This window comes from Chelonia mydas, chromosome 3, assembly GCF_015237465.2.
Source record: "Chelonia mydas isolate rCheMyd1 chromosome 3, rCheMyd1.pri.v2, whole genome shotgun sequence".
Classification (NCBI taxonomy): domain Eukaryota; kingdom Metazoa; phylum Chordata; order Testudines; family Cheloniidae; genus Chelonia; species Chelonia mydas.
In genome coordinates this window covers 46,136,831-46,150,068 of record NC_057851.1, presented here as the reverse complement: position 1 = coordinate 46,150,068, position 13,238 = coordinate 46,136,831, and the positions used below count along the sequence as shown (strand labels likewise).

The 13,238-nt window shown below is 43.5% G+C and overlaps 1 protein-coding gene and 1 long non-coding RNA gene across 6 annotated transcripts in view; one reads left to right on the top strand and one right to left on the bottom strand.

Annotated features, from left to right (window-relative positions):
• Nucleotides 1–13,238, top strand: part of LOC119565753 — a 48,900-nt gene that overhangs the window by 9,543 nt on the left and 26,119 nt on the right. Inside the window, exon 3 of one of the 2 annotated variants that reach the window (XR_005224603.2) lies at nucleotides 8,430–8,567. The exons of the other annotated variant lie outside the window; for it this stretch is intronic. This is a non-coding gene — a long non-coding RNA (uncharacterized LOC119565753). Of the gene's footprint in view, nucleotides 1–8,429; nucleotides 8,568–13,238 lie in introns of those variants that run through there. 2 annotated transcript variants of the gene reach the window in all.
• Nucleotides 535–13,238, bottom strand: part of BEND6 (BEN domain containing 6) — a 41,421-nt gene continuing 28,717 nt past the window's right edge. For 3 of the 4 annotated variants that reach the window (XM_007059895.4, XM_043542423.1, XM_037894243.2), the window contains 2 exons: nucleotides 11,868–12,006; nucleotides 535–3,234 (listed from right to left, as the gene is read on the bottom strand). In XM_007059895.4, coding sequence (XP_007059957.3) covers nucleotides 2,958–3,234; nucleotides 11,868–12,006 — 416 coding nt within the window. In that variant the 3' untranslated portion in view covers nucleotides 535–2,957. Of the gene's footprint in view, nucleotides 3,235–8,644; nucleotides 8,768–11,867; nucleotides 12,007–13,238 lie in introns of those variants that run through there. The other variant, XM_043542424.1, reaches the window with a different exon arrangement.

The following is a 13,238-nucleotide window of genomic DNA, read 5'->3' as shown; positions in this document are numbered from 1 at the left end:
TCACTCTCTCGCCACGGCCCTCCAAGTTTTCCAGCTCTCTTCCCTCTGCATTGCATCATTATCTCTTCCTTTGCTGCCCACTAGGCTTCTGGATTAGAAGAGCCCTTGGAAATAATCTTGTAGGAGTGTAGCATCTGAAGCATCTGTAACATCTTTCAGAGCTGTTATCTGCTTGTGCCAAGAGAAAGTCAGAGCACAGCTATTTGTGTTTGACTCCATCTGTTGTGCTTACTGCCTTCAGATTTGTAAAGCTCCTTGGCTGAACTGCTGCTGCCCATGTCCAGAAACCTGGCTGGCAGCTCAGCGAACAAAATGCACCACAGCCACAGGCAGCCTTTCAGGTCAGGGAGCCTTTATAATCCAGGCTAAGCCCTCCACTGGCCATGGATTTTGTGGGCCTCTAGTTTTGGGGCTTAGTAAGAACTACAGCAAATAGATGAGAGGAGTGTAGAGGACATAGAAAGAGACTGATGAAAGGAAATGGCCAGATGTAAAAGGAGAATGCAGAAGAAGAACAAAATATGACCGTAAGAACATAGTACGTTTTCATTTTTTTATTTTTATAGAAAGTTGCTTCAAAAATATGATTAAGTATATACATTAATAATGCAATACATACAGGTTCATGTACAATATATACACAGTAGCAAAACATCCTTTCACCTATATTTTATCTCTGGTGGTTAACACCATGAGTCAGAGCCTTCTGGCATGTTGTTTTATCTGCTTTCATCTTAGACCTATCTACAAGGAAAAGCATAGATGTTAAAGATGGAAAAGATCTATTAGAACACCTAGTCCATTCCCCTGCATATGCAAAAATCTTCTTTACAGTGTATTTATTCGTGCATTGTCATATAAACTGGGCTTTCAGCACTTTCCTTGGGAGACCCCAGTTCACAGCCTAATACATCTTACTGTCAGGACATTTTTTTTTTTTGATGTTCACCCTAAATATTTTCTTTCTTAACTTCATCCTGTTACTTATATTTATATCCCCTTAAACCAATCTAAATAACTTCTCTATCTCCACATTTAGACCCTAACATTTGTAGATTATTAGTATATGCTCTGATCCTTAGTCACTGCTTAGACAGGAAAAAATATATAGCTCTGTTAGTTTTTTCCACTGTAAATGAGTTCTTCAATAACTTTGTTTCTCTTCTATGAACTCCCTCCAATTTGTCAATATCTTTCTGGGAATGAGATGCTCAAAATTAAAAGCAATATTTCTGATGCTTCCTGCACCCAACCTTGCACTGGCCCATATGTCACTAACAGATTTCTTGGGAAGCCAGGAGTCAACAACAACAACAACAAAAACCCTGCAAAGAATTTTGGGAAAAGTCTGTCTCTAAGGTTTTCAAAGACAGAGGTCCCTCTCAATCCTACTACCCCTCCCTATCCTTTCCAAAGTCAAGCTGGCCTGCTGGCTGCTTCTCTTTGATCAGCCACAGTGGAACACTCATAATTCAGTGGACCAGGCTAAAGGGGGTGGTCAGCTCTCGAAGACAGGTACCATGTTTACTGAGGGGCTACAGCACCCACAGCAGGAACATACTTCCTGTTGTACTGTCTCTCCAAGTCAGACTCTATGGGCAGCAGCTGGTATCTTTGTCCTCCACAGTGCCTTCATCAAGAGAACTGCCCTCCAGGTCAAGAGAAGCAGGAGCCCCCCATGCCCCACCCCCATAACCCGCTTTCTAGTCCCTGGAGAGAAAGAGAAGGGACTCCTCATGTTCAGTAAAAAAAGGGATATTTGGGATTTGTGAACCAACTAAACTTTGTAAAGCCAGGGCACTGGCAGAAAGGAGCCCTGAAGAGGAGGTCATCCGGTGTCCATCTCCTGCACCTCCTCTCATGAGGTAAAACGGAATAGGGCAGGTGCAGAGAGAAGAGCCAAAGAGCCAGAGGGGGCTAGGTGAACAGAGTGGGAGTTGTGGGAAATGTAGTGGAGAAAGACACACAACTTTGTTGAAGTGACAGTTTTTCACCTGAGTGGTGCCAGGTGATTTTATCGGCCTTCGGGTTACTGTAATTTGCCTTTTCTCTCACACCCTTCGAAGAAATAATCTAAAATTCACCAGACCACATATAGAACCCGGTGGGGGCTAATATGGAGAACTGCCCTGGCAAAATGCTTACATGCTGGCAACCACACCCCTACTGTCTCCAGAGGAAAAAAGATGCTCCTGGTCCCCCATGCATCTAGGCCAAAAGAAACCTGAGTCTCCTCCCAACCCCTTAGAGATAAAAGTGAGCCTTAGCTCCTTCTTCTCCCTGACTCCCCTTAATAGGGCAAAAGAGCAGCAGCTCCTGAGGGAACCACTCCTGCTGATCCAATATAGTATCCTTAGCCTGGATCAACAAAGGGAACCCCTTTGGGGTTTAGGTGCCTAAATCTCTGTAGATCTGGGCCTTTGAGTCCCTGTTTTTTCATCCCTCTGAAGGCTAACACTATCTGCATCCTAACATTGCATTGTCTGTCCTTGTTTTAAACCACTCAGGGTCCCTTGGATTATAGTAAAAAACCTTCTTCTGTCTGGAAGACTAAAGATCTTTCTCTCATATACATAGATGGGTGTTTGGTCTGGGCTGTGAAGCTCCTCTTGGTTTTATTTTTGGCATTATCTTAAATAGTGTGTCCATTATCTGGTTATAGAGAACATTTGTATTATTTTGGAACAAGTTTTAATCCATTCTGAACTACAGTAGGACATGCATATATTTTATAATATCTTAAATCTGAAGATATTGAAGCATTTTGAATTTTTTTTCTATACTGTGGGATTTTCATTACAAATCAGAAAATTGGCCCCAGACCTCTATTCCTCTTCCAGTATCTTTGCCAACTGTTGCTAGGGTCTGAACACACTATTAAGTGTCACTTCTGTCTGCCCATTTTCTACTGTCCCTATCCTCCAGTGTCTGCCTGAACTGCTATGAAGGGTCCACTTTTACTTCTTGTCGGAGCTCCTGAAATCCTGTCTGGAGCCCTGGTTGGAAGTAGGAGCTGGTGAGTTTCTGCCTTGATGAGACTCCATGCTGAAAGAAGTTGGTGTGACACCACTTTGCTGAGCTTTTGTGCTGTGGGGAGGAGGAGCCAGAGAGCTGTCACCATGCTGAACTGGTGTGGGAGAAGCCAGTGAGTCATCATCCTGCTGCTCTTTTGCACTGGAAACAGGAGCTGATGGGATGGTGTCCTGAGTACTGGGAGGAGGAGCTGGCGAACCACTGTTGAGACAATTAATATCTAAACAAGGGGTTACTGAAAATAGTTTTGAGACTCCTACTGCAGCAGAGTCTGTTTGTTTATTTAACTTTAGCTCATGTCCTCCCCGGCACTGTCTCTTTTTCCTTGTGTCTCCTCAGCCTGATGGTTTTCAGATGAAGTTTTTTTCTCTCTGCTTAGGACCCAGTAGTGAAGCATTTGTAGATCTGAATTGTGGCCTGGATTTTGATGTGGTTTTTTTTTATTTGCTCCCTGCTGTGCCACCAGAATGAATTGGTTATTGGCCTGTGCATGAGTTGTTACTGTAGCATTACATTATCTGCTCTATTTTTCTTGGACTCCCTTCCCGGCACTTAATTTTGGGGACGTGTACTGAAGGGGCTACAGATCTACTGAGAACTTTTAAATCCCTCTTTTCTAATTCTGGAGTATGGTTTTACAGTCTCAATTGATCATTTTGGAAATAATTATCCTGAAAATATTTTTTCCCTTTGGGTAAGCAAATTTTACATTAGTGGAAATCTGGACAGGACAATGGCCTATATATATATATAATAGGAGAATTCAGAGGTTCATCTTGTCCCTACTGCCCAAATATAATATTACTGGAAACTGGTATCCAATCTTTAGTTCTCAGAGGACACCTCAACTAGCACTGTTATTTTATTTATGGCTTCTTCCTTCGTTGTTGTAACTGAATCAGTATAGATTTGTGTTTGACCATACAGATGTTGGAAGTACTTTTAAATCAGTGTTGATACAGCTGTTTTAGGGCCAGAAGACTTTAGGAACGAGTGATCAAAGAATAAAAAAAGACATGTTTGTCTTTAATTTTGTGTATGGCCCAATCCATGTAGGATATTAAGTACTTTTTAAAGGAAAAATAATCTCCATTATAAAGATACTGTGATTCTTAATTATATAATACTCTTTTTTGTTAATAAAATAAAAATAACAGTACTTAGCTCTTATACATTCTGATCAGCATCCACTGGATTAGTGGAAATTTTACCATTGGTTTCAGTGAGCATTGTATTGGATATAAATGCATTTTTTAAAAGAGATGGTAAGTATTATTGAAAAATACTTACTGCCAAAAGATCTTCCCTTTTAATTATTAAAAAACAATTGGGAAAGTTATGATGGTATTATATCTAGCACCATCTGCCATAGTTTCAGGAATACTTGTATTTTTACCGCAGCAGAGGAAGCAAGAAAGCAGCAAAGTTTGTGGATCATCAGGCCAGAAAAAAGAGATGGATATAAAAGAATCAATTCCCTGCCATTGCAGGGGCCTTGGGCATTGGTGCACTTTGATCCCTCCTATTCCCTGCCTGTGGCATGTGATAGATTAGTATTCTGTGGGCTGTAATACTTTGGTCTATTTTCAGTTCTTGGGTTTAGTGTACTGGTCTGGGTGGTGTTGGTGACCTGTGATATTCAGGAGATCAGACTTGATGATTTGGTGGTCCCTTCTGGTGTTAAACTCTATGAGCATTCAGTACTCACAATGGAGACCAAGTGTGTCTCCTTTTCTTATAATGTATATAGTGTTTATATTATTTTTCACAACCTGTGTGAATTTTTTAAAAATATACTTTCCAATTTTCATTTAGTTTTATAACATTGTTTGAGGCTACTGCTGCTTTCATGAAACAAAACAGAATATTATAGTGAACTGACACATGGTTTGTAATACAGCTAACAAAGGGCTAATCTACACATGAAGATTAATCCAGAATAAAGTAGTGTGTGAGTTTAAAACAGATAAACTATTTCTGATTATCTCCATGTGTAGATGCTAATATTCCAGAATAAGAGTGTTTTATCCCAAATTAACGTAACCCACTGTGAATCCATTTTGGAAGTGGATTAAGTTTATTTGCAATAAGGCACTATTATTATTCTCCATCCACAAATGGAGTTAATCAGGAATAACTTCCCGTGTAGACAAGCATAATGATTGTTTTAAGGGGCCTTCTCATCCTTGGGAGAAATAGCAAAAATATACAATACAGTAAGTTATATTCTATCCTTGCTGGTGTATTTATATTTTTTGGGTTACGTGTTGCCTTATTGGTTATCCAGTGAGGAAAAAACAAATATGGAAATTCTTTCACTTGCTATTGTCTCAGTGGTTCTCAAGTAGTAAACTGGTGGTCAGTGGAGCACTTCCATGTGGCTTGGTGAGTAATAGGTATCATAATAGATTAGTGCAGTGTCTGTTAGTTTTCAAGCTTCTTACAATTTATAGTGCAGTCACATACTGTAATAGGATTTGGATTATTATTGGACCAATTAAACTACAAAATATAGAGTACATCTTTTTATCCTATATGGCTGCTTCATCTCTTTCTTTGTTGGATATTTCTTTTAGCATAAATTCAACAGTGATCATATTTATAGAGGACACCAAAACTGTAGGGGCAGCAAATACATTATCCATACAGCTGATACTGCTAAACTCAAGCCTCCCTTCCTGGGGTTAATCTTTATTCATAATTAAAGTAACAAAACCTTAAGGCAAGACTGTAGTTACCAGTCTAGTCCTGAGAACTGTGTGAGTAAACCCCTATGACCAGTCACAGAATTGCAGGATCAGGGTCACAAGCCTAAGTCCCAAACCCTCCTGAATGGGGAGTATGGTCTGTCTCTGCTCGAAGTCCTGCTCCTCTGTGGATCCCCTCTTTTGTCTCAGAGAGACTCTGGCCTTTTCCATTCCTTAGTGAAGCTAATGAAATCCACTTGTTCTGGATAAAGAGCAGTCAGCAGATCAGCTCTACACTTCCGTGCATGGTTTTACAGCCAGACAACAGATTACAGTTAGATTGCCTCAGAATTCTATCTTCTACCTGACTGGAACATTGTAGGGTGAGATCCTTACCTCCTCTCCAGCCCCTTTACACCAGATACAAGGATCAGTGCAGCATAAAGCGTTCCTAAGGCTATGTCTACACAGCAGTGTAAACCTGGGCTTGAGCCTGGGCGCAAGACTAATCCTCCTTGCACCCACCCACTAATTGTATTAACTTAGAGCTCCCAGGTCCCACTGGATGGTCCGAGCCAGTGTTAAACTGGGACCTAAGGTCTGAGTCCTATTGCTTTCCTGTGTGCTTGACTCAGGTCCCGGAAGTCCTCCGGGTGTATCCCAGAGTTCCCTGTGGCAGAACAGCAGCACTGCAGGCAGCCAGAGCAGCGACTGAAGTGCCATTATTGCCTGGCCAAGCGCGCTCCTCATTCCTGCTCCTCTCGTGGTGGTAGCTCCAGCTCCTCCTGGCTGCTGTGCAGAACTTGCCCTGAGCAGGGAGCAAAGCTGACAAGTGGGAGGCAACTCCCAGCTGCTAGGACGTTGGGGTCCATCCCTTCTTTGGCTGTGCCGAGCCAAAAGCTCCGCTGCTTCCCCCTCCCTGCAGGGTAGCCACCTGGTTCCTGCTCCACTCTGTCCCTTGCTCCCGGACCCCCCTGGGGCTGTGTGTGCAGAAGGACCTGGACTGTATGCACTGTCAGGGTGCTGAGTGGGAGCCAGCCCCAAAACCTCCCCACAGCCTCCCCTGGTGGTGGCTCTGGCTCCTCCTTGCTGTGGGGAAATTTGGGGGCTGGCTCTCACTCGCCTCCCTGGCAGTGCATGCAGCCCGGGTGCTCCTGCACACACAGCCCCATGGAGGGCAAGAGGGGGGCCAGAGAGCGGAGCAGGGACCAAGCGGCTGCCCTGCAGGGAGTGGGAGCAGCCAGGATGTTGGGGCTCGCCCTCCTCCCGTGCTGAGCTGGGAGCTCTTCTCCCTCTCTGTGGAGGGCAGCTGCTTGGTCCCACTCCATTCTCTGGCCCTTGCTCCTGGCCCACCCTGGGGCTATGTGTGCAGAGGTGTCTGGGCAGCATGCACTGTAAGGGCAGAGAGTGGGAGCCAGCCCCAAAACTTCCCTGCAGCCTCCCTGGGAATCCTTTATCCCTGCCTGCCGGGGTGCAGCAGGAGCAGGTATAAGGTTCCCTGGGGTGTGCGGGAGCACACTGTACTGCACCAGACTGGTGTGTGTGTTTTTCCTCCTTTTTCCTCCTTTTTCCATGTTTACTTTGACTCATGCCTGTGCACTGCAGTGTGGACAACAGAGCCCTAGGTTCGAGCACGGGTCAGAAAATTCTTAACTGAGGGTTAAAATGCAATGTAGATGATCAAGCCCAGGGTTCCCTGACCTGACTTGAGTCCCACTTACCCTAGGCTTACATTGCTGTGTAGCATATCCTAAAAGTCTTGTATTTGGTTGCTGGAGTTCCCCTGGTGCAGATCAAAGACAGCTGTACGGCTGCTTTCTAAGGGCCCATTTGTAAGCCCTGGTGTAAAGGGCATGCCAGGGGTAGGACTGGTGAATGTAGAGATGTGTTAGAGGTGAGGCCATAATGTACAGTATTGCTCAGATAAGATTCTGAACAGCACTGTGGTTCACACAGCAGCGTGGGGATGCTGCTGTAACATAGACAATCTTCCAAGGTGGTCTAAATTATGCTGGGGGCCACTCCACTGGAGCAGCCCTGGATCAGGCAAGTCCTGGGCTGTGAATTCTGTGCTGCCCCTCTTAGAGGCGCAGCACAAAATCTCACCTTTAGTGTTTATTCATAGATAGGAGTTGACAATAGACTATATGTACTTTACTGTTAATGCTTTTATTTTTTCTCTGGGACCAGTGAGAATTTTGTATCTGTGAGTTTTTGGTGACTATGGATTGTGTAGTTTTGTTTGTACTACATTGTATGTAATCTCGGTTTTACTACCACACAGAATGTCTTGTAAAATATTCAGATCAGTAAAAAGTAAAAAGCCCAAACCCTCGATTGTTTGCCGCTTTGATCAATGTAATATGCAAACTGGGCTACAGAGGATGAAGGTCTGAAAGAATGACTTAAGACTCAGCGATGGAAAGGTTTCAGAGTAACAGCCGTGTTAGTCTTTATTTGCAAAAAGAAAAGGAGTACTTGTGGCACCTTAGAGACTAACCAATTTATTTGAGCATGAGCTTTCATGAGCTCCGATGAAGTGAGCTGTAGCTCACGAAAGCTCATGCTCAAATAAATTAGAGATGGAAAGCTGAATTTTGAAGTGGTAGCTACAGAAGAAACAATTGAAACCCCTCTCCCAGATCGAAATATGCCCCCTCCAGCGCTACACTTAAGTGAATAAAAATAAATTTTCTTATTATGTTTCAGATGTATTTACTGCCTGCTCACCTGCAGCCCCACTGTGATTCCCCAGAATCCCCTATCCAAGGCCAGAATTTTCATGGCATGGTGCTTCTGTCTAAGTTGAATATCTGTGAAACCCTGATTTTGTTTAGTGATACAAGTTATTAACATGTGCTGGGTATCTCATGTTTGCCAGTATTTGGGACTGAAGCTGGTTGATATGATATTGAATTAGTTTCCAAGGTATCTGTTAGATTGTAAACTCTTTGGAGCAGGACCCATTGTTTGGTTATAGTCTTAGCATTATATATTATCTAGTACAGATGGCCCTTCCAGTCCATAAATAGGGCCTCTTGGCACCACTGCAATACAAATAATGAATAACAATTGAATAATATATTCAGCAAAGCATTTCTGATAAACTTTAGAACTATTTGAATAGAGCAAAATACACCTGGAGAATAAATTATGTGACAAAAACCAGTAAATTTGTCAATACCTTTCATTAATATTGTATGACTAACTCTATTTGGTAAGGGGTTGCTTCTAATAATGAAACATAAATTTGGCTCATGGTGAACTTTCAGTCTGTGAAAACATATAACAGTGTTTCTGTCACTTTCTGAAAGGTTTATAGATAATGCTTTGTAGACTGTGATAGTTTGTAACTACATATAGTTTTTGTTACACAGTATCTAGATTTATGTAGATACTACTGTTCTTGCATTGTTAAGGCATACATTGTAATTAAGTTAGGGAGAAGAAAGCAGCTAACAGAAGACTGAATTCTGCAATAATCTACTAGATCTGAAAATGAAAAACATCTAAAGCAGAGGTGGGCAAACTATGGCCCACAGGACCCTCCTGCCTGGCCCCTGAGCTCCTGGCCCAGGAGGCTAGACCCTGGCTCCTCCCCTGCTGTCCTCCCTCCCCTGCAGCTTCAGCTCACTGCGCCACCGGCGCAATGCTCTGGGAGGCAGGGCTGCGAGCTCCTGGGGCAGTGCAGCTGCAGAGCCCGGCCTGACCCGGTGCTGTGCGGTGGCGTGGCTGGTTCCAGCCGGGCAGCGCGGCTGTAGCACCGCCAGCCACCGGTGTTCCATGCAGCGCGGTAAGAGGGCAGGGAGCAGGGGGGGTTGGATAGAGAGCAGGGGAGTTTGGGGTGGTGGTCAGGGGGCGGGGGTGTGGACAGGGGTTGCGGAGGTTAGAGGGTGGGGAACAGGGGGGTTGAATGGGGGCAGGGGTCCCGGGGGGGCAGTCAGGAAGGAGAGGGGGGTTGGATGGGGTGATGGGGGGCAGTCAGGGGCAGGGGTTCTTGGGGCGGTCAGGGGACAGGGAGAAGGGGTGGTTGGATGGGGCAAGGGTTCTGGGGGGCCTTCAGGAATGAGAGAAGGGATTGAATGGGGGCAGCAGGGGGCAATCATGGGCGGAGGTTCCGGGGGCGGTCAGGGGACAGGGAGCGGGGGGGTGGATGGGGCAGGGGTCCCGGGGGGGCTGTCAGAGAACGGGGAGGGTTGGATGGGGCAGGAGTCCGGGGGCGGGGCACGTCAGGGCAAGAAGCAGCGGGGGGGGAGGGGGCAGGCCATGCCTGGCTGTTTGGGGAGGCACAGCCTCCCCTAACCGGCCCGCTATACAATTTCCAAAATCCGATGTGGCCCTCAGGCCAAAAAGTTTGCCCGCTCCTGATCTAAAGTGAAGTAGGGACCCCATAGGTTGCTCTCAGAAGGTGGCTGGAAACATAGTGAGTTTGCACTTGGTTTGGTATGCCCTATGGTTTTGGAGTGTGGTGATGCCCTGGTGAGCAGCTGTCCTCCCAGCCCTCTCCCTGGCTCCCTAGTCATGGATCCAGTTCCTCATGGAGCTCTCACAAGAAGAGCTTCCATGAGGCTGGAGGAGAATGCTGAGGAGCCAGTTTCCCATGCCTGTGGAAAGTGAGAGGAGAATTTTGACCTACAGATTTTATTACTCGGGTACTTTGTGGCAATCCTACTCTATCACTTTTAACCCAACTGTAACAAGGACAGTTACAGTGCTAAAACAAAAATCCTTATACCACAATGCATCCCAGTTAAAAATAAAATATTCCAGCATTAGTAACATATTTTTTTAATTGAATGCAAAATGCCATGCAAATAAACATGGCCACTCAGTTTATGATAGTGCTTTGAAGACTGCTTGAGGCATCAAGAAGGCCTAGTGGCTTGAAACACTGGGGTGTGAATCTTTGATACAATTCATCTTGTCACTGCAATAACAAGATCGTTGGCACAATATAACAGCTCTGATAATGCCTAATCAATATTTCACATAAATTTAAAAGGTGGTGTGAGTCACAGATATGTAGTATTGATGCCGAAAAACAAGAGGAGTCTGACAGAAGTACTGTATGCAACACAGATGTGTCTGTTCCATTGGGCGTTTATGTGAATTGACTGTTTAGTGGTTGACAGTGATGTAGGAGAATGTGGACCTTTGGGAGGATATTTCTTTCCAAAAGTCCTAACGTAAGGTCAATAGTTTTGTCCCTCATTAAAGAGATTTTCTCCAAAAATCTCCACTCTTATTGACTTACATAGTGTCATATAGGTCTCACTTTCTATTAAACTCTATTTTTTTTGAATGACACCTGAAAACATTGTAATAGAAATTGGTGACTTCATTAAAAACAGGGACAGGTTTATTATTTTTAGACCATACCTATATATATATTAACTGAGAATAATGCTAATTATTATTAATAGCGCCTATATGGCATTTTTATCAGTAGATCTCAAATTGCTTTATGAAAGAAGTCTGTGGAGTGGGCTAAGAGCAGGAGAAACTACACCTGGAAGGATGGTGTTTCTCCATGACATAATCCCCTCCTCAAAAACACGGGTCTTTAACAGGTAAATTAATGCAAATCCTGTCAGTATTATCTTATCCAAGTAGCAGGGGTTTCCCTATCATAGCACTAGAAAATCTTGTTGAAGCACAGAACTTCTGACCCTGTGTCTTTTGGATGTCCTGAGATCTGTGCAGAACTTGAGATCCACTGATGTTGGGGGCTGAACCTTGTGGAAGTTCAAGTCTTATGCATTTAATTCATATGAAGAGGACAAAATGGCTTTGTAATAGGAAGACTAAATAATATAGACCCTATAATAGACATATTCATCAAATTAGTCTGTTACTGATTTTGAGGATGTTAAATCTTCTCTCTTTTCTTCCCTTAACTTACTTGCCCTGTGTGGTCTGTCTAGAATGAGAAGTCTGGTTGTGCTGCTATGTAAATAAAGAGTACTTTTGTATTTTGTAAAATTTATACAAGGATATGAAAGGATCTCCATATTGGGCAACTGTATCAATATGAACATATATATGAAAGATAATTTTGAGATGACTTTAGTTTCTGTTACTGCAATGACAGAGACACATATTGAAATACATTTGGGAGGCAGGCTTGATTTTTTTTTAAAGACTTACCAAAAGCTATGCTTCTGAAAAACAACTGAATTAAGATCTTTGCTTAAAATTGGCTTCTTGGTGCAATTGTTTAGCTTTTGCCCCATCATTCTCCTAATTAAAGCATCATCTGTATTTGGAAATAACTGTTTTGTGATTCCTGCAAAATAAAGAGATGACATTTATGAGACCTTCAAATCAGGGCCAAATCAGGGAAAATATTAAGTGTATGATCCAAGTTACATTATTTGGGCTTATGAAATTTAAACATCCAAAAGAGACTTATTCTACTCTTTTCTGTATTTGGCCTCTTTGCTCCCCTTTCCTGGTTTACCAATTTCCGGTCTGGTTTTCTCCTTCCATATTGCCAGTCCTGCTCTAACTTTGTTGGGCAACTCAGAAGGAAGTCCCATGACCTTGATGACTTCCTGTACTATATACTTCCTATATATACTCTGCCTTTCTTCCTTTATCTCTGTTCTCTTCCTGGCCAATTAATCCTAATCCTATCCTCTTATCCACTCTCATGACAGCTCTTCACCACCTTTGTCTCTACTTACTTCTTCCTCTTCCATTTCTGTTCCTCCTGTGTGCTCAGGAGCTGACTGACTTCTCTGAATGCAGCACTCACATGACCCAGCAGGAGCTCTCTACTTCCTGCTCCCCTGACTACCTCATCATCCTTATGTCTGCCTTTGATTTTATCTTCTTTTAACCATGTGTCCCACTATGAAATCTTCTAGCTTCTATTTTCCTGAAAACTCTTTGATTGGCCAGCTTGTTCCTATCTCCTCACACATCCTAAAACATCTGACTTGCTCCTCGTTCCTTCTCTGTCTCTTATCAGTTGCTCTCGCTATTTTGACTCCTTCCCATCTGCATTCAGTCATATTGTTTCCCCTCACCTAACGAAATCCTCCTTTGACTCCCGGTCTCTTTCTATAGTCTCCCCTTTATTTTTGAGCTGCTTGTCATCATCTTTCTTGCCACTTCCCTATTTGGGGTCAGTGACTTTATAATCTTCTTCCAAAGTTCATGATTTTATGCCAGGCTGTCAGGCAGATTGATCTCTCTGAGGTACATTGATATTCAGTCCACATACTGAGTCTTTGTTCTCCCCCTTGGTCACCTTCCAGCCACAATTATTTCAGGAGCCATCCTACTGATATAACTCTCCGGGCTCTGCTGGATATGCCCATACTAAAATAGCCTAGTCTCCCTCAACTTGTCTTCAACTGGAGCAACTCACATTAAGCCCCTTCTAAGTTCATTTTGTTTCCTATCACAGTGTTCAACCATTTGACCATCTCAACATCTTCATTTCCGTGGTGGGGAGCATGCTAATTTTCTTTTCTGTGGCTGTCCAAGTCTCTGTTCTGTACATTAAGGTGG